Here is a 19,469-nt window from a genome sequence, read left to right as displayed (position 1 = left end):
AGAGGGGCAGCTCCCCTCCCTCCAAGGTACCAAGATGAAAAGAAAGGACAGCCTTGTGTTCTACACACACACACACACACACACACACACACCCTTCTCATCTCAGGGTCTCCTCAGCCCGCTCCTCAGTTACTTGGCAAACAACTACCACTCTGCTCATCCCCATTTGCACATGAGGGTCCCCAAAGCTCTTCGACCCCATTCAGTATTTGTGCTCTGTTCCTCACCATTGTGGCCATGGTACAAGAGTTCAGGGTGGGGAGAGAAAGAGCAGTCTTCCTCCCAAAACTCCAAGCCCCTGCTTTGTGTTCACCGCCTGATATAGGTGGAGCTACATTTGTGTGCATACTCAGCCTTGCCTCTGGCTGCTAACTTCCCCTCCTCACTCTCTCCCTCTGCCAAAAGGTAAGCAGCATCTTCTCCAAACAGAGATCTGCTTTGTTGCCCATGGACTATTAGTGGCAGAGGTAGTAAGAAGGATAACTGCAGTGAACCCTAAGTATACCTGTTCTCATGGTGGCTGGCCGGGTGCCCTAAAGGGGAGCCCAGAACCGGAAGCTGAGCACAGCAGCCCCCTCCCCAATTGTGGTTCCAAGCACCTGGTATTCAGAGATGCACTGCCTCCAACAGTGGAGGTAAAACATAGCTATGAGGGATAGTTTCCATTGATAGTTTTCTCCTCTGTGAATTTCTCTAATCCGCTTTAAAAGCCATCCAAGTTAGTGGTCATCACTGCTTCCCGTGGGAACAAATGACATCGTTTAACTATGTGCTGCGTGAAAAACTACTTCCTTTTGTCCATCGTGAATCTTCAGCATTGTGAGAGAGGGAGGAAAACTTTTCTCTAGCCACTTTCTCCATGCTGTGCATCATTTTATAAATTTCTGTCATGTCTCCTCTTACTTGCCTCTTCTCTAAATGAAAAAGTCCCAAAAGCTGCAACCTTTTTTCATAGGGGAGTTTCTCCATCGCCATGATTTTGGTTGCCCTTTTCCAAACTTTTTCCAGCTGTCTGACATCCTTTTTGAGGAGGTGACCAGATCATGCACACAGTATTTCAAATGTGGTTGCACCATAAATTTGTATAACAGCATAATGATATTGGCAGTTTTATTTTCAGTCCCTTTCCTAAGGTTCCCCAGCATGGAATCTACCCTTTTCACAGCTGCCACACACTGGGTTGAGATCTTCACCAAGGTAACCATTATGCATCCCTCAGTTGGGAGAACTGTTCATGTATTCCTACCCTCTGCTTCCCTAACCCTAAACCCGTAAATGTAGATATGAAATTAGGAGTTTTTTGCCCCAATGTGCCTTACTTTACGCTTGCTTGCACTAAATTGCATTTGTCATTTTACCTCCCATTCACTCCCTTTTTGGAACTCTTTGCAATCCTTTAAAAAAACGAACAAAAAACCCCAGACCCTGAACAATTTAGTATCATTAGCAAATTTGGCTACCTCGCTACTCACCCCTAACTCTACACCCCTCCTTTCAGAGAACTGTTCATTTATTCCTGCTCTCTGCTTTCTGTCACAGGAGTACCTCTCCTTTTTATTCCACAACTGCTTTAGACTTTGTCAAAAGCTTTCCAAATGTCCAACTCTGTGTCAATTGGATTTCTTGTCTATATGCCTGTTAACACCCACAAAGAACTTTTACTAGGTTAGTGAGTCAGGATTTCCCCATGCAAAGTTGTTCTCAGAAAGCCAGGAGGTCATTGCACCTCACACACCTGTGGCTTCTGCCCACTAGGCAGATTAGTACCATAGTAAACATAGGACGGTTAATGTAAAACACTGGCAAACCCTCAAGCTGCCTTTCTGCCTGCATTCTAGCAATTTTGTAGTTTATTGAACTACAGTGGTACCTCAGGTTAAGTACTTAATTCGTTCCGGAGGTCCGTACTTAACCTGAAACTGTTCTTAACCTGAAGCACCACTTTAGCTAATGGGGCCTCCTGCTGCTGCTGTGCCGCCGGAGCACGATTTCTGTTCTCATCCTGAAGCAAAGTTCTTAACCTGAAGCATTATTTCTGGGTTAGCGGAGTCTGTAACCTGAAGCGTATGTAACCTGAGGTACCACTGTACTTTATTAGAAGCTTAGGCTTTGCTTACATCAAGGAGAGGAGGGGCAGAGTAGTGTGTCCACATTTGGCTGTTTCTCACACATTGCAGTTTCAGGATTTGGAATTCTAACAGCGAAACACACTTGCATGATTTTGCCACACTAGTACTTTTAATTCTTGGTTTGTTTGTGGGGAAATGCAGTTTGCCCTGCTTCAATTCTGAATTAATGAGCCCAAACATACAAATGCCTTTGGAAATCCTGACAGTGTGGACTTCTGCCCTGCAGTAATGGCTTATGGAGGCCACCCAACAGCCAGCCAGGCCAGTGTGTGTGTGTGTCTCCATCCTCCTGCGGTTTATGCCTGGACGTCATGACTGGGCTCCTGTGTGCAGCAGAGGAAGATGATGGACCTTCAGTGTCAAGGGGAGAAGTGATGAAGGCCCAGAGCACTTCCCCTAAAACAGGGAGCTGTGCTGATTGGCCCTTGGGTAGGTCTGGGCTTTTGCTGGGACCCCAGCAACATCTGATTGTGATGGTGAGAGGTGAGTTTGAGGTTGCGGTTTCTGGGCCCAACTTTTTCTTAACTGGCAAAGTTAATGGAGCGGCAATCCAGAGCAGGGAAGTGGAGGAAGCTATTTTTAGAGCTGCCTTTTTGTGCAACAAATCACAAGATAAACAGGCATTTTGTTCCCTTTTCTGTGTGTGCGCAAGGTATATAAACAGCAGATCCGTGACTGAATGAGTTGTAGAGCCAAGGTCACATCCCCAGGTTGTGGGTGGAGTCACTTGCCAACACCTGAGCAGTGGCAGCAGAAAGGGCTGGAGAAGTGCCAAAGCTCCACCACCGCTAGCCCCTTCTCTCGCCCCCACCCCAACTGCAGCAACTGCCCTTCATTCGTCTGCATCCTGTACTGGGAGAATTCCAGATTGTGATGGACTGCAGACCAAGCTACCGCAACCTGGGAACGCTGACCCCTGCCGTTGTGGCAGATTGACACAGGGGGTGACAAGAAAGGGGTAATTTCTGCCGCCTTCCTGTCATGCTTGCCATTGCCATTGCACAAGACCGGACATCCTGTGTCTTTCTCTAAAGGACAACCGTGTGTGCAAATTATAAAAGAAAAAAATTAAAAGCTGCTGTGCCGAATGACCCATATGGTGGACTGTGGAGTAAAAGGGTGGATGTGCTGCTGCTGAAAATGCCTCATGCAAGGCAATTCAATCCCTGGCAGTGTTTTGTGTCTCTGTGCTTGGTCTAGCATCTCCCAGCTACCTTCCTCCTCCCCGCCTTTTTTCTGATCCTATGGTTGCTCTGTCCCCTCTGCCCCCCGCAACCTCACCACTGCCGCCTCTGCTGTAGCAGAGGTCACATCTACCCTATGCATTTAAAAGCACATGGTTTCCCTCATAGAATCCTGGGAACTGTAGTTTAAGGGTGCTGGGAATTGTAGCTCTGTGAAGGGTGAACTACAGTTCCCAGGACTCTTGGGAAACCAGGTGCTTTAAACGTATGGTGCGGTTGCAGCATTTTGAGTTTTCAGGCAGCATCTTCATGGCTTGCTGACACAACCTTTCAGTCGCAAATTCCTGCCTCCCTCACTGCAGATTTATAGAATTTAGTTGTGCCTTTCCAAGCATCTCAGGGCAAAGATCCTGATGCACCTCCATCATCTTTACATTTGAACTCCCTCAAATTACAAAGAGCCTTGGAGGTCTTCCCTTTAGTGCAAAAGCCCTCAAAGTATGCACCAATGTACTGTGAAAGCTCTGCTGAGTGGGGCTGTGACTCAGGTACACCCATTAATCCAGCCTGTCAGTAACAAGGGCAGATTTGTCCCTCCCTCTTTCCTTGGAATCTGTCTCGGGAGGCATTTTACTTTGATAACGAGTTTTCCTGCTCCGCCAACCAGAGCCCAGCATCCCTCACCACCACCTTTAAACACTTAGTTCATGGCCCAAGTTCATGGCAACATTAGCCATCTTGGCAATATCTGCTAATTGGGATAAAGCAGCTCTGATCTGATCCTCCAGGGGCTACAAAGTGGCTGCCAGTCTACTGTAAGCAGTTTCGGTGTTTGCACATTTCATTATTCATTGACAGGAGACGAGTCCATTTCATGTCTTTTAGCGTCACTCAGTTTATTCTTCCCTAATAGTTCACCAGAACTTGACCCAGTATGAACCGCAGTGCTAATTTTGGGAATCTTTGTTTGCCTCCAGTTTTCCATCCACTGCATGACCTTTCCTTGGTAATGGTGATTTTTTGGAATGTCAGTGAGTTTTCCATGCTGTTCACCCTATGGCTTAGGAACAGAAAGGCAACATAAAAACAAGCAGCAGCAATAAATTAATTATTATTATTATTATTAGGTAAAAAGGTAAAGGACCTCTGGACAGTTAGGTCCAGTCAAAGGCAAGTATGGGGTTGTGGTGCTCATCTTGCTTTTCAGGCCAAGGGAGCTGGGGTTTGTCCACAAACAGCTTTCTGGGTCATGTGGCCAGCATGACTAAATGCTTCTGGTGCAATGGAACACCGTGATGGAAGCCAGAGCACATGGAAACACTGTTTACCTTCCCGCCGCACCGGTACCTCCTTGCACTGATATGCTTTTGAACTGTTAGGTGGGACAGAGCAACAGGAACTCACTCCATCGTGCAGACTCGAACTGCTGACCTTCCGATCGGCAAGCCCAAGAGGCTCAGTGGTTTAGATCACAGCGCCAACCACTCCAATAATATTAATAATAGTAATACTGGTGGTAGTAGTAAAAAAACAGTGCAGAAGTGTGTCTGGATTGTGCCTATTTAATCTTCTTGTCATAACAATGCTTGGAGGTAGATCATCTTTATTATTTACGTGCAGCCACTGGAGAACTGAGGCTAGGAGGTGGTCCGTTGTCCACCCTTGCCCACTCTTTCTTTTGTCATTTTCCAGGATGTGACACTGGCTTTGGAAAGGTGGCTGCTCATCACTTAGACACCTTGGGACTGACCGTCTATGCTACTGTCCTGGATCTGAAGAGTCCTGGCGCAGAGGAGCTTCGGCAGAGCTGCTCGTCGCGCCTGACCCTGCTGGAAATGGACCTGACCAAAGCTGAGGACATCCAGAGAGTCTTGCAGTTCATCAAGGCTCAGACAGTGAGGACAGGTAACTTGAGAGTGTTGGCAATCAGAACAGAAGCAAGGTAGGTGTAGGATAGTCTCAGAGTCTCACCTTTGGGATTTGAAACAAAACATTCTGGGTTTCAAGGCTGGAACATGAAAGCGGGTGGTAAGCATAAATCTCAGAATCAGATTAGATAGTTGAGTGAATTTCTGAAAAAATCTTCAGTTTGTAGGCTGTCTCATATTAAAATGTAACAATCAAACAAACAATCTCCACACCAGCAGTTCTAGGGTACAGTTATATAGGGTATTTACCTATATGTTTTTGCAGGTGCAAAAACATTTTGAGAAAAGATGTCGGATGGTGGGTTTTTGCTTAATCCAGCAGCAGCAAAATGTCTTTGTTTGTCCACACACATGGAGGACAAGCGGCCAGGGGAAGAGCAGCCATTTGCTAATTTATTTTTATATATACCACTGTATCATAAAAATAGGTCACAGTGGTTTACAACAATATAAAACCATGCAGCAGAACTGTAAAAATGGAAAGTAAAACAATTACATACATCAGCAAACCAGTTTCCTTCTTGGCATGCAGGGCTCTGGGGCCTGGTGAACAACGCCGGCATCAACACCACCCTTGCGGATGCGGAGCTGACGCCTCTCCACGACTTCCGCAGCTGCATGGAGGTGAACTTCTTTGGCACTTTGGAGCTGACCCAGGGGCTGCTGCCTTTGCTGCGCTCCTCACAAGGAAGGATCATCACCATCAGCAGTCCAGCAGGTAAAGGGAAGGAGAAAACCTTCCATGGGATCTGGTTTCGCCAATGGGAAAGAGGGGGTGTGCCTTTGGGAGTTGGGCTGCCCTAGGAAGCTGCCTTCCCTAGGAAGTCAGGCCCATTGGTCCATTGAGCTCAGGGCTGCCTGTATACTGACTGGCAGATTCCACCGCTGGGGATTGAACTTGGGACATTCTGAGTGCAAAGCAGGTGCTCTACCAGTGACCTACAGCCCTTCCCTACTGTTTGACCCTCCTGCAGTCAAGATGGGGGTAGAGAGTAACCCCTCCCTCCTCTCCTTCTGCAGGTAACATGCCGTTCCCCTGTTTATCTGGCTACGGGGCATCCAAAGCTGCTCTCAGCCTGGTCATGGACACTCTGCAGTATGAACTTGCACCCTGGGGGATCCAAGTGAGCGTCATCCTCCCAGGGTATTTCAAAACTGGTAAGAGAATGACTGGGACTGCTGGCAGTGCACAGGGTGGGTGGGTGGGATAATGTGTCTTTTCCTTGTCCGCTGCTGAGGACTTGCTCTGTTTCGCAGGTTCCAAGGAAACTGAAATTATTGGGGAGGGGGGTCCAGGCGTAGCACAGCCTGGGTGTGGGGCTTCCCTTACTCTTTATGTGTGCAGTGAGGCTTCTAGAATACACCCAGCCAAGATTTCTTCCCCAAAGCTACCAAATCCAGGGAAAGAACCAAAGGAGTCTTTAGGGAAGGGAAACAGGAAGACAGAGCCAGGAGAGGCAGCTCCTCCAGCACCTTCATGAGTGTGGTGGAAGAGGTACCGAGTTTGGTGCCAAGAGTGCAGGATCCATCAGTGGGAATTTTGCACACCACAAGGAGCTGCCAGTTCATTCTCTTACAGATACATTTGCACTTGGAGGATTGGCTTTGACCCCTCTCTCTGAACCCTTACTGACAACCACTTTGAGATACTTAATATAATAGTAAATAGTCTATAAGCAAACTAAAATAAAAGTAAAAGAACAAATAAATGTCCCATCTGCCTTGTTGCTGTAACTTGGAGAGGCCCCTCCTGGGTATCACTTGGGGCTAACTCTCTCTCTCCTCTCAATGCATGATTCCTGCTTCTTGTGTCCCATCAACTGCTCCAATCTGGCTCAATTTAACTGCTATTATTCATTTCATTCGCAAGATTCAAATGGGAGGAGCAAGGAAACATGAGGAAATGCTGTCTTGTTGCTTGGCTCATGCTGTGGCTTTGGAAATTTTTCCAAACACTGCCCTTATTTTTTCAAGTTTCACTTCAGTCATAAGGACTAGAAACATGCCTTAAGTGGAAGCTGAGATTCTGGGGAGGCCAAATTTTGCACTAGATACCAAACTCCAGGATGAAGGAATTGTATAAGCTACATGGGCTACACCCAGCATGGCCTCCTCACCACCTACCAAATAGGTTCTAAGAAATCTCTTACTCCCCCCCCCCAACCTGTCTATTCTTTGCAGATGGTTCTTGTAATCATGCTCATTGGAAAGAAAGGAAGGCTCAGCTGCTGGCAGCTCTATCCCCTGAACTCCTGGAAGCCTATGGAGAAGAATACCTGGAAGACATCAACAGGCAGTTTCTTGCTTCCTTGAAGTTTGCTGTGGAGGACCTCAGCTCAGTCGTGGAGAGCATCGTGGACGGCCTCCTGTCTACCAGGCCTCTGGTGAAATACTACCCAGGGAGAGGCCTGGGCCCCATGTACTTCATCCACCACTACCTGCCCCACACCGTCCGCAACCTCTTCCTCAAAGCCTTCTTCATCAACCCAAAGTTGCCCAGAGGGTGCCAGCCAAAGCCTTGCAACAGCCCCCGGAAACAGTGAAGGGCAGCTTGGCAGAGAAAGCACCTGGGATAGACTTCAGGGCCCAGAGTAGCTGCTTAAGGTGTTTCTACTGAAAATGCACCAGCTCATTTGTGTCAGTGCAGGGAGAGGACAAGCTGTGGCCATTGCTGCTACCCAGCCATTAATGCCTTTTTCCTAAGTGAGCATTAAAATTATAGGAAGATGGTGGGATTGGGACCCATTCGCTTCAATGAACAGAGTGCTGGAAAAGCCCTACTGAGACCAATGATTGTTGCATTTGGGGAAGGGGGGAGCTACCAGTGGCAAGTGAACCCCTCTCCCCCCCCCCAATTCCTGGCTGGCTTTTCTCTCCCTCTTTGTGCCAAAGGAGATGGCTGCTGCTGCTAACTGATAGTGAAAGGGCTTCACTATACCTCAGCTTTGTGATATACCTCTCTGTAAACTTCAGCTGAGCCAATGCCATGTCTCCTCACTGTGCTGTGTCTTCTTCACTGCAAATAGCCAAAGGCCTTTCCAGCTTCTCAGTCTGTATGTAGCACCCCCACCCCACCCTCAGCACAAGCATGGTAATATTCATTAACAATAGTCACCACAGCAATCATGATCAAAATCAAAGTATTATAATTAAGAATCTATATCAGCCATAATTGGTACCTATTTGAATCACTCAGTGCAATCAATAAAGTATTTTTTGATATTAAAAAAATGCACACCTAGTTTCTTAGCAGCTCTGGAAACAGTAGCCACAGAGTAAATAATACAAAACTGATTATCAATTAATAGCTTAATTTTATCCAAAATTAATAGCTTGTGTTTTATCCAAATACTGAGGCAGCATATGTTAACAAGGTTTTACTCCCTTGGCTCCACATATAATGGGCAAAAAATAATGAGTTGTAATTTTAGATTGCCTGCATCCAAAAAACCCCCACCCCACCCCAGTTTTCATTGATTTCATTTATTCTGCTCCACAGTCTCAGGTGTAAAGCAGATCAGTTCACATACATACACACACAGAGTGGTACCTCGGAAGTCAATTCCAGAAGTCCATTTGACTTCCAAAATGTTCGAAAACCAAGGTGTGGCTTCCGATTGGCTGAAGGAAGCTCCTGCAGCCAATTAGAAGCTGTGTTGGACATTCGGGTTCCAAAGAACGTTCGCAAACCAGAACATTCACTTCTGGGTTTGCGGCGTTTGGGAGCCAAAACGTTCAAGTCGCAAGGTGTTTGTCAACCAAGGTACGACTGTATCCCAAGATTTCCAAGTCTGATTTTACTCTACAGAATTTTAGCCCTACAGAATAATAGGGCTAATAAGTCTCTACAGAGGGCAACTTCCAGGCACTTAGAAGGCCCACCAGCTGACCTCCTTTGCAACCAAAGAATTTTAGGAGCTGACAATTTGTCATAGTAACTTATATTTTAATAGCTGCTAGTTCTCATTTCCAAGAACTTTTGTCAATACCTCTATGGATTGGGCCATTTATATTTCTGGGATCTGTGACCAAAAACTAATCTTAAAGGTGAACAATTAATGCCTAACTGCTCCAAATATAAGCAACATTAAAGCACAGCTTGTTTAAGAAGAGTAATTCAAGGTTGTTTGGTCTAGAGCAAGATGAACACCTTTCATTCCACCAACGCAGAGAGGAAAAAAGAGGTGGCATGCCTGCAACAATGTTGCTTACATAAAAACAAAAATTGGGCCAACTTGAAACCCTGTTTGACTGTGTCTGTATAAGGGTTCAGGCCGAACCCCATTTACCTGAGAGTAAGCCCCACTGAATTCAATAGGCCTTACTTCTGAGTAGACATGACTAGGATTGCCACCTTACTTGTGTCAAGATCCCATAATGGCCAGCCCTTACTTTTGTTGTAATATTACAGTGTAATCATAGCTGCATATGAGCCAAAGAAATATTTTGCTAATATTAGCTGTAGCCAAATTGCACCATAGCCAGATCGAAGGTGAAGGTAAAACCTATGAAGGATGAAAATAACTGCTTATTTGGACCCTTGAGATAATGGGAGATTAAATGGTGTAATTTGTAGCCTGGTAAGGGTTCAAAGTATGTAGAACAGCATGTATGTACAAAGGGGCTTCTCTACATGTGTTCAACTGAAGGGGCTTGGAGCCTCTGCTCAGCTGGGGGCCATGTGAGAAGGCTGAAGGGGCCTGTGGCTGGAACTGCTTGCAGCAGCATCCAAGTATTCATCAGTAGTCACGGGTGTCTGCTCATTTGGAACATCAACCTTAAACGTTTGGGGACAAGAGGGGGAATCACCCAATTTCACAAACATGTTGCGTATTTGTGCAAATGAATGCAACACATTATAGAACGCTGCTTGTGTGGGTCTTGTTAGTACCTCTCATTCCTGCAGCTGACCTCAAGGATGCTGGGTGTTTTCTTTTCTTGCTGCTGCAGCAAACCTGCTGTTCTTCTGTCCTCCAAGCCTCATCGCCATGCAGGAACTGAGCCAAAAAAGGCCTCCCCAAAGGGGGCCTCTCCTTGCCTCCAGAAGAGGGCAGGGACTCCCAGGCAGATGGCCTACAAATCTTGTCACGAAGAACAAGGTCACGATTGTCACTTGGAAATAAATTAAAATGGTTACTTCATACTTTGGTTGTGTATCTTGATGTCCTGGGGGAAACTCAGTGAGTCGGGTCATGTCAGAGAAAGTGCTTCGTTCCAGATGGTGGCAGAGGCAGACAGTGCACATCCAGGCAGTGTGCAGAAAACCCTGTCTCAGCTCAGGGGGGGACCTGCCGCTGGCAACCTTACATAGGTCCTGGGGCTGCAGAGTAGTAGGGGCCTCGTGCAGGCTGGAGCCAAGGGGCCAAGCCAGATCCACCACCACCCCGGGGCTCCCTACCCCCTAGTCACACTCAGCCTATCCTTCACACAGCTGCTATGAAACTTGTCTGGATCTCCTAAGGGGAAGACACAGGAAGAGATAAATAAAGATGTAACAAAACAAACAGCTTCTTAACACCCACAGGGCAGAATGAAGCATCCACCCAGCCCTTCTGCATGTTCTGACACTCCCTTTAGCCTTAGCCAGTGATGAAGACTTGGGTAATGCCACTTGCAGTCCCAAGACCTAGAGGGCTGCTGCTTCCTCAGCCCCAATTTAATGTGGAGACACCACAGATAAGAACACCACAGCCAGGCAGGGCCCTGCATCACCTGTATTCTGCATTTGTATGGTGGGAGGCAGGCAGAAAGTAAAGTCAGCTGGCCCTCATGAGGTGCAGAGCAGTGGCTGCCTTGCTTCCCACCAGCAGAGGTTCTATTCTCCTGACCCTGACCCATCAAAGAACCCCTGAGCATTGTGGGGGATTTTGCAGCATGTTTCCATGTGTCTGACCTCTGCTCCTCACAGCAATTCTGTGGATGTTTCGAGGCTTCTGATCCATCTGAAAAGTCCTGGGGCAGGGAGCACAACCACATCTCCCTGCTAGACATTGCCAAGCATCTCAGACCCTGTCCGGGAAGGGGCTGCTTCTCAGAGGGCCAAGACAAACCAGCGGAGAGCTGCAATCATTTGGGGAAATAATTTATTGTCACAGTTTAACAGAAAGGTAATGAACAGCAAGCAAAACTCTTGAGGGGTCATATACCATGGAGCCAAGGTGACTCATTTGGAAGGAGAATTGAAACAGCCTCTTTCCATCCACACCAGCCAGAGAAAAGCCTCTCCACCCAGCAGCCACTCACTTTGCACATACAAAGGAACTGAGAGACAGCCCCCCATGAAAAGAGGCACAGCCCAGGAACACCTTCCCAAAGTGCTTGCAAGCAAAGAGGCTGGAGCCTGCTGGCTGCATGGGAAGGGCCGGGGGCTGGCAGGCTGGGTGAAGGAAGGACAGCTTTTCTGCAGTGAAAGGGCTGGGACCTGAGACCAGTGCAACTCACAGCAAAAGGCCCATACCCTGAAGAGGGCCAGGGGAAGACCCACCACAGAACCTGGGGTAGGGGAGCTCCCTGATGAGGCCAAGTGGTTGCTGCTCTTTAGGAGTCCTGGTCATTCTTCCAAGTGCGGGTGGGGAGGAGCCTTGCTTGCAAAACACCTCCAGGGAACTGGCTGGCCAAGCAAACTGCTCTGCCACTCGCAGAGAGGCATGTGCAGCCACAGATCTCGCTGCTTTGCCTAGTAAGTGGGCAGGATGCTCCAAAGCCAGCACCACAGGGAACGAGGCTGTGCCAAATCCAGGGGACTGTCTCGGAAGCCGAAGTTCCACAAACATGCTTTAAACCCACTGAGTGGTTGTGGCTTCCTATGAAGAGCTGCTGCAATGACAGAGCTCCAAGGACTCCCCCAGCCCTGTGCCCTTTGCAGAGCTGGACTTCCCAAGATTTTCAGAGAGAAGAGCCAGGAGAGTAGAGTCGGCTGAAGGATGCAGTACAACGAAGCCTCAAGTTGTGCAAAGACAAGCAGATGCAAGCAGATGCTCACAGTCGACACAACACAAACACATCTCTTCACTGCTCGCATGACATTGTGCTGGCCGACCAAAGTGTTGCATGAGGGCACAGCGTTCCTGCTGACCCTCAGAAACACCCAGAATCCCTCCTGTGGAGGACAGTAAACTTCTAGTAATACTGAATGATCTAGTCTGATCTACACAAAGCACATACAGTGACACGTTAATGAGCAAGGAGGCAGGGCCCCCCATGGCCCAGCAAGACCCCAAAGGCTCCTCCCGGTGGTCCCTCGGAAAGCTACATCCAGGTCTGGAACTTGGGGAAAGGGAGGCGAGGAACCTGTGGGCTTGGCTAGGCAGGAGAGGAGGGTTTAGAAGATGGGGATGTAATTGTCTATCTTTGCCCGGTGGCGCTGGGCGATGCACTCCGCAATCCAGACGATGTTGCGGCACTCTTGCTCCTTCAGCTTCACAAAAGCATAGAAGACACCGAAGTGGAACTGGTTCAGGAAAGCCAGCTTGTTCAGCTTCACCTATTGAGAGCAGATACCAGGTGAGCAAACACAGTCCTGCCAGCCGCTCTTTCCGTGCAAGCATTTCACAGCAACACCCAGCCAGCTAGGAGGAAAGTCACACCACTCTCCCCTCTGGCTTGCATGTGGAGAAAGGGGCCCACAGACAGGATCCAAGCTGGCCCCAGGAACCTGCTCTGTGTCTCTGCAAGGGGAAATTAGCTGGTGAGAAGAATACAGAGTACAGAACACCCCTGGACACATTCACACCAGCTTAGTCTGATGGGCTTACAGAAGCCTTTCCTAGACATATGAGTGCTTGGCCACTGTCATCTGTGCTGCATGCTGGTTCATGCCTTGCCCAGTACAACCCTCAGTGCTTGGGGCTGCTTTAAAGGACAATTGGGAAACTGCAGTAGGGCAGCAAAATTATGATCCTGGGACTGGGAGATGCATCATCTTTGCTGGTTCCCAGGCACAATTTCAAGGGCTGGTTTTGACCTCAAAAGCTCTCAGTGGATGAGGACCAGAGGAGGTCAGCAGCAAAGCCAGAGGGCTGTGGCTCCTCCACAGAGTGCTCAGGCTTCTGGGCTCCTTGTCAGCCCCACGGCCATTCATGCTTGTCTGATCTCAGCAAGTCAAGACAGAATAAATGCCTCCTTGGCATAACGGTGCCTTACCCACCAGGTCTGTGGCATTCAGATAAGGCAGGGACCAGGCCCAGCAATCTCAGAGTGGCCTAGCCCTGGTTGGTAGCGGCTGTTTCCTTCCACACTCTGACTCAGTTTGGTGGGGGGAGAGGTGCTCCCTGCTGTCAGCTTCCTCTTGGCTGCCAAGGACAGCGCTAGCAGCTGCAAAGTGGCTGGCTTGGGACAAATGCATACAAGGCAGAAATAAATGCAACAGTGGATGTGTTGGGGAAGCTTTCAAGAGAGACTCTTTGCTGGCCTCACGCTGGGGAAGTGAATCATCAGGGCAGAGAGTCTCCAAACGCCCTGCCCACCGTGTTCACGGGGCTAGTCGAGCTTGTAGTGCAATCAAGGCACCTGATAAGCAAGGGAAGCCTGCTCACCTCATGCTCAAAGAATCGGTCCTCGAGAGTCTTGTCCCCTGGGTTGCTACCAGCTCCTTCAAACAGCAGCTTATATTCCTGTGGGGGAGAAAAGCTGTTACAAGACGAGTCAAGCAAGGGATCAGCCTTTCGACAAGCATGAAATGAAACAAGCTCAGAATGCCATCACTGCTCCCTACTGGAGCCAGAGAAGAAAGCTGAAGGGAGGGTGGATCCTGGGGTGGGGTGTGTGACTTTAAAAAGCACAAGAAGTAGCAAGGCAGCAACACCACCATGCATGAAGTGGCTGCAGGAAAAGGGAAAGAAGAGCCCTGCAGCTAAAGAGAGGGGGAGGGATAGAGAGGGAGGGAGGAAGGGAGGGACACACCAGGGCTGGGGGGGTGGGTGTTACACTGAAAAGCATTTGAAAAATTAGCAAGTTTTGAAGGTCAAGTTCATTAGAAGTTGACACAAATATGGAGCTTTGATGGGGGGAGGTGTTGCTCCTCCATCAGTAGTGAAGGTTAAAGCACTAGGCTTGCTGGGGACGGGGGGAGAGACACGATACTGTAGCTTGAAAGCTAGGAAAGTGCAGTACTAATGACAAAAGAAAGTGGACTTTTCAGACTCACCACCCCTGGCAGAGAGCAGCCCCTGGGAAGGTCATGCTATAAGCTGCTCTGGTCTACCCTTTTATGGGATACAAGGAAGGAGGAGTGTGACAAAAATGTGGAGAGTGACACAAGGAGGGAGATTTATCCCCATTTTCAAAGCTCCAAAACGTTCCGGGTTAATAGCCTGATCACTGAAGCCACAGCCTGCTGCTGACAGCTAGGTGAGGACTGAACAACCACGTGATCGCCCCAGAAACAAAACATGCCTGCCCACCCCCAAATACTACACTGTACATTGTCCTCCTCCTCCCCTGCTCCGGGCCCAGCTCAGAGGCAGGAAGCTTACAGGGTAGTAGTCAGCCACTGCCTTGACTTGCTCGTAGTCATCTGCCCTGGCCAGCTGAGCCAGGCCCTCTGGATAGAGCTTTCCACAGTGGGGGAAGAGTTTTGCGCGATCCTCCTTGGACAGCTCTGTGCCAAAGGAGTTGATGGTGATGATGAAGGCTCTTCGGTCAGCTTCAAACTGCAAGGAAAGAGACAGGCAGGTTAGCAGTGTTAGAAAGGGCAGCAGGAGCCCAGCACCAGCACTGCCCCCCCCAAAGCGGGCGGCAGAGGTCAGCAAGACCTCCAGGGCTCCCAGCAAGGCTGCATCCCCTCCTACCAACTTTTTGTCTGCAGGAAACAAGGGACTAAGAGTGGGATCTGACCAGTTTCTTTAAAAGTTTCTAATGTATCCTTAAATGGGGGGGGCAGCCATATATATTAAGTAAAGCAAGGGATGGTGAAAGGAGGAAGAGTTCAACTCAAATATATCCCTGCTGTGGCCAAATTAAGAGCCCTGATAGCTTCCAAAAAAGGCTTCAGTTGCAACTTTGGCAGACCCCTCCCAAAAGGGACAGAACAGCCTTTTGAAAGCACTGAAGCGGGAATTCTTGGCTGGGCTGTGGCAGAAGGTAGAGAGACAGGCAATGCTCACTCCAGGGGCGGCAGGAGTTTCTCTGCTGGCTGGCCCCACACAAAAGCAGGCAAGGGGGCTGCCAGCTGGCTCCTACCTCCAAGATGGGGCACATGGCATCAGCTGTTGTGCCGCCCAGGATTTTGCAGAACTTGTAGAAGGACTCAAGGTAAGCCTGGGGGGGACCAAAGCGACACAAGAAGAGTCAGTGAGCCTGTCAGAGCCCAAGAAGAACACAGTCACATCAACAAGGAGGAACAAGGGCTGCTCTGCACACAGGAGGTACCAAATGGTGAAGGTGCAACCAAGGAGAGGGGCAGCTCCTTGGCCTCTGCCCTACCCCTGCTGTTTCATCAGTGTTTTTGAAGGAGAAATGCTGTAGGGACAGAAATCCAGAGCATCTTCCACCCAACCCAAGAGTCCATCCAGTGCAGAGACAAAATGGAGAAGCCTCAGCAGCAGCTGCCTAACGTAAGTTACCCCAGTGCCTCCCTTACTTGCTCCCTTTACTGGACAAGTAGGAGGCTACTGGACCAAAACAGCCGCCACATCTGTGTTGGACTTGACAACACTGTGTGGCACAGGGAGAAACTGAGGAATTAAGTGCCACTCCTTTGCACAAATCCATTTGATGCAGCAAGCAGGAAATGGCCCATCTGAGGCTCCCTTCTATCGTTGGAGGAGGAGGAGTTGTTTATGGGTATGGAACAGACGCAGTGCTTCACCAATGGAAGAGAGTCCTCTACCTCCTGCGCCACAGTCAAACAGCAGCAAGTGACTCAACACATTTCAAGGAAATCCACCTCTTTGCTGTTGCCACCTGTTAGTTCTAGGCCTGCCATTTAGAGCAAGAAAGGTGAACAGGAGGACCACATTCACCCTCTGGCTACCTTTTGGAGTCTGCATGTGCGAGGGTGGGCATGGCCACCCAACACCACCCTCTTCAGAAGAGACTCAGAATCTGTCTACTGTGAGGTGTGCTTGGTTGCATCACTGTACATCTTCCATGGACCAGTCCAGTTGGTAGAGCACAAGACTCAACCTCAGGATTATGGACAAAACATTCCTGCACTGCAGAGGGTTGAACTAGATGACCCTTGTGGTCCCTTCCAACTCTGCAATTCCATGGTTCTATGATTTATTTATATGAAGTGCCTTGTGTTGCCCAGGAGGTCCTTCTTTGAGGGTGGAGGATAAAGAAGGGGATGTTCCACCATTTTTAGAGGTATTATTTCCAACAGCTGTTTAACTGAAGCTTTGCATTATATGTTGTTTTTTTTTTTTTTATTAGTATTTTTTATTGCGTTTCTTTCCAAATTTTGTACATTGCAAGCAAATGAGGAGTTTACAAGAAACCATTTTTTTTTTTTTTTTTTTTTTATAACAAACCAATAAAAATCAAAACAAAAATAAATCCCAACTTGGACTTCCCCACCCCTTCCGATTCTGCGTTCTTTATATTAACCTTGTCAGCAATTTATTACCTTATGTCCTACCTTATTGTAACTTTTACATGTTATGTATCTAAATTCAATATATTATATCACAATTTTTATACCTTTAAAATAAACGTAACATGTTCAATTCATATTATCTCCTTTTCTCTTTTATCACTTGATTTACTATTTACTTAATCATGATTGCTAAAGCGTATCCTTTCCAAATCATGCACAATCTTAAGATTCATACAGTTTGTAATACTTTTGCAAGTAGTCTTTAAACTTTTTCCAGTCCGCCTCAATTGTTTCTACATCCAAATCTCGGATTCTGCCGGTCAGTTCAGCTATCTCCATGTAGTCCATCAACTGCGTCTGCCATTCCTCCAGCGTGGGTAAATCTTGTGTCTTCCAGTTCTTTGCAATGAGTATTCTTGCTGCTGTACTAGCATACATAAACAAAGCTCTGTCCTTCTTTAACACTTTCTGGTCCACCATGCCCAACAGGAAGGCCTCTGGTTTCTTGGGAAAGGTATACCTAAATACCTTTTTCAACTCATTATAAATCATTTCCCAGAAAGCCTTAACCTTTGGGCATGTCCACCAGAGGTGAAAGAAAGTCCCCTCTGCTTCCTTACACTTCCAACATTTATTGTCAGACAGGTGATGTATCTTAGCTAACTTGACTGGGGTCATGTACCACCGGTATATCATTTTCATAATGTTTTCCTTCAAGGCAGTACTTGCCGTGAATTTCATTCCGGTGTTCCATAACCTTTCCCAGTCTTCAAACATAATGTTGTGTCCAACATCCTGTGCCCATTTAATCATAGCAGATTTAACTGTCTCATCCTGTAAATTCCACATAAGCAGCAAGTTATACATTCTAGATAACAGCTTTGTCTTTGGTTCTAACAATTCTGTCTCTAGTTTCGACTTTTCCACCTGGAAACCAACTTTTTTATCCATTTTGAAAACCTCTTGAATTTGAGCATAATGTAGCCAATCTCGCACCTTATTTTTTAGTTTATCCTGGCTCTGCAACTTCCAATTGTCTCCAATTTTTTCAGTTAGTTCCCAATATTTCGGCCAGTAGGCCTCCATATTGGGTCTTTTTCGGGCCTTGGCCTCCACTGGTGATAACCACCTCGGAGTTTTACTCTCTAGTAAGTCTTTATATTTCATCCAGACTGCAAAAATTGCTTTTCTGACAATGTGGCTTTTAAACAATTTATGTGCTTTAACCTTGTCGTACCATAAGTATGCGTGCCAACCAAAAGCATTATTAAAACCTTCCAGATCTAGGACATCAGTGTTTTCCAACAAGAACCAATCTTTCAACCAGCAGAAGGCTGCAGCTTCATAGTACAACCTCAGGTCCGGCAGGGCAAACCCCCCTCTTTCTTTTGAATCTGTTAATATTTTGAACTTTATTCGGGGCTTTTTGCCCTGCCAGATAAATCTAGATATATCCTTCTGCCATTTTCCAAAGCAATCCACTCTGTCCACGATCTGTAAGGTTTGAAACAAAAATAACATTTTCGGCAACACATTCATTTTTATAGCTGCGATTCTTCCCAACAAGGAAAGTTTCAATCTTGACCAAATTTCTAAATCCTTTTTAACTTCCAACCAACATTTCTCATAATTATCCTTAAATAAATTCAAATTTTTGGAGGACAAATAGATCCCAAGGTATTTCACTTTTTTAACCACATTCAGCTCTGTTTCTCTCTGAAACCCCTCTATTTCTGTAATTGTTAAATTTTTGGTCAGAACCTTAGTTTTTTGTTTATTCAACCTAAATCCCGCCACCCGACCAAATTCAGATATAAGTTCAAGAACTTTTTTTGTACTGGATTCTGGCTCCTGCAGTGTCAAAACTAGGTCATCCGCAAAAGCTTTCAGTTTATATTGTTTCACTCCGACCTCTATCCCTTGTACCAACCGGTCCTCTCTGATCATATTCAGTAGCACCTCCAGGACTGAAATAAATAACAGAGGGGATAGAGGGCACCCTTGTCGTGTCCCTTTTTCAATTTTAAATTCCTCCGTCACCACATTGTTCACTATTAATTTAGCTTTTTGTTCTGAATAGATTGCATGTAATCCATTCTCAAACCCCCGTCCTACTCCCATCCCTTCCAAGTTCTTCTTCATAAACATCCAAGATATGTTGTCAAAAGCTTTCTCCGCATCAATAAAAATTAACACCGCCCTTGTGTTCCTGTTAGTCTGCAAAAGTTCTAAAATGTCAATGATGTTTCTAGTGTTCTCATATAAATGTCTACCAGGGAGAAAGCCTGCTTGGTCTTTATGAATTACTTCATTTAAAACTTTTTTAAGTCTATTTGCCAAAATGTCTGCAAATATTTTGTAATCCACATTTAGGAGTGAGATAGGACGGTAGTTTTTAAGCTGAGTCTTTTCAGATTCTGACTTAGGTATCAATGTGATGAAGGCTTCTTTCCACGTTTCTGGTGCCCTCTTCCCATCCATGATCTGGTTGCATACCTCCAACAAAGGTTGTATCAAATAATCCTTCAGAACCTTATAATATTTGGAGGTAAGCCCATCCGGGCCTGGAGATTTGCCTAGTTGCATGTTCTGAATGGCACCTTCAATTTCCTGTGAGGTTATTGTAGAGTTCAAGATTGATCTTTTATCTTGAGTTATTTTTGATAGTCCATTTATCTTTAAAAATTGATCT

General features: G+C 47.0%; 2 protein-coding genes across 2 annotated transcripts in view; one reads left to right on the top strand and one right to left on the bottom strand.

The window, feature by feature from the left end:
• Nucleotides 1-10,382, top strand: part of HSD11B2 (hydroxysteroid 11-beta dehydrogenase 2) — a 29,613-nt gene extending 19,231 nt beyond the window's left edge. The window contains exons 2-5 of the mRNA XM_083628308.1: nt 5,006-5,218; nt 5,774-5,959; nt 6,262-6,399; nt 7,423-10,382. Of these exons, the coding sequence (XP_083484434.1) occupies nt 5,006-5,218; nt 5,774-5,959; nt 6,262-6,399; nt 7,423-7,784 (899 nt within the window). The 3' untranslated portion in view covers nt 7,785-10,382. The remainder of the gene's footprint in view (nt 1-5,005; nt 5,219-5,773; nt 5,960-6,261; nt 6,400-7,422) is intronic.
• A 925-nt stretch (nt 10,383-11,307) lies between these two features.
• Nucleotides 11,308-19,469, bottom strand: part of ATP6V0D1 (ATPase H+ transporting V0 subunit d1) — a 32,972-nt gene continuing 24,810 nt past the window's right edge. The window contains exons 5-8 of the mRNA XM_083628309.1: nt 15,421-15,498; nt 14,715-14,891; nt 13,776-13,853; nt 11,308-12,724 (exon numbers count right to left, since the gene is read on the bottom strand). Of these exons, the coding sequence (XP_083484435.1) occupies nt 12,563-12,724; nt 13,776-13,853; nt 14,715-14,891; nt 15,421-15,498 (495 nt within the window). The 3' untranslated portion in view covers nt 11,308-12,562. The remainder of the gene's footprint in view (nt 12,725-13,775; nt 13,854-14,714; nt 14,892-15,420; nt 15,499-19,469) is intronic.

The sequence above is a fragment of the Podarcis filfolensis genome (assembly GCF_964270895.1).
Source record: "Podarcis filfolensis genome assembly, chromosome: 8".
NCBI lineage: Eukaryota > Metazoa > Chordata > Lepidosauria > Squamata > Lacertidae > Podarcis > Podarcis filfolensis.
Note: the sequence above shows the minus strand (reverse complement) of the source record. Positions and strands in the feature narration are given on the sequence as shown.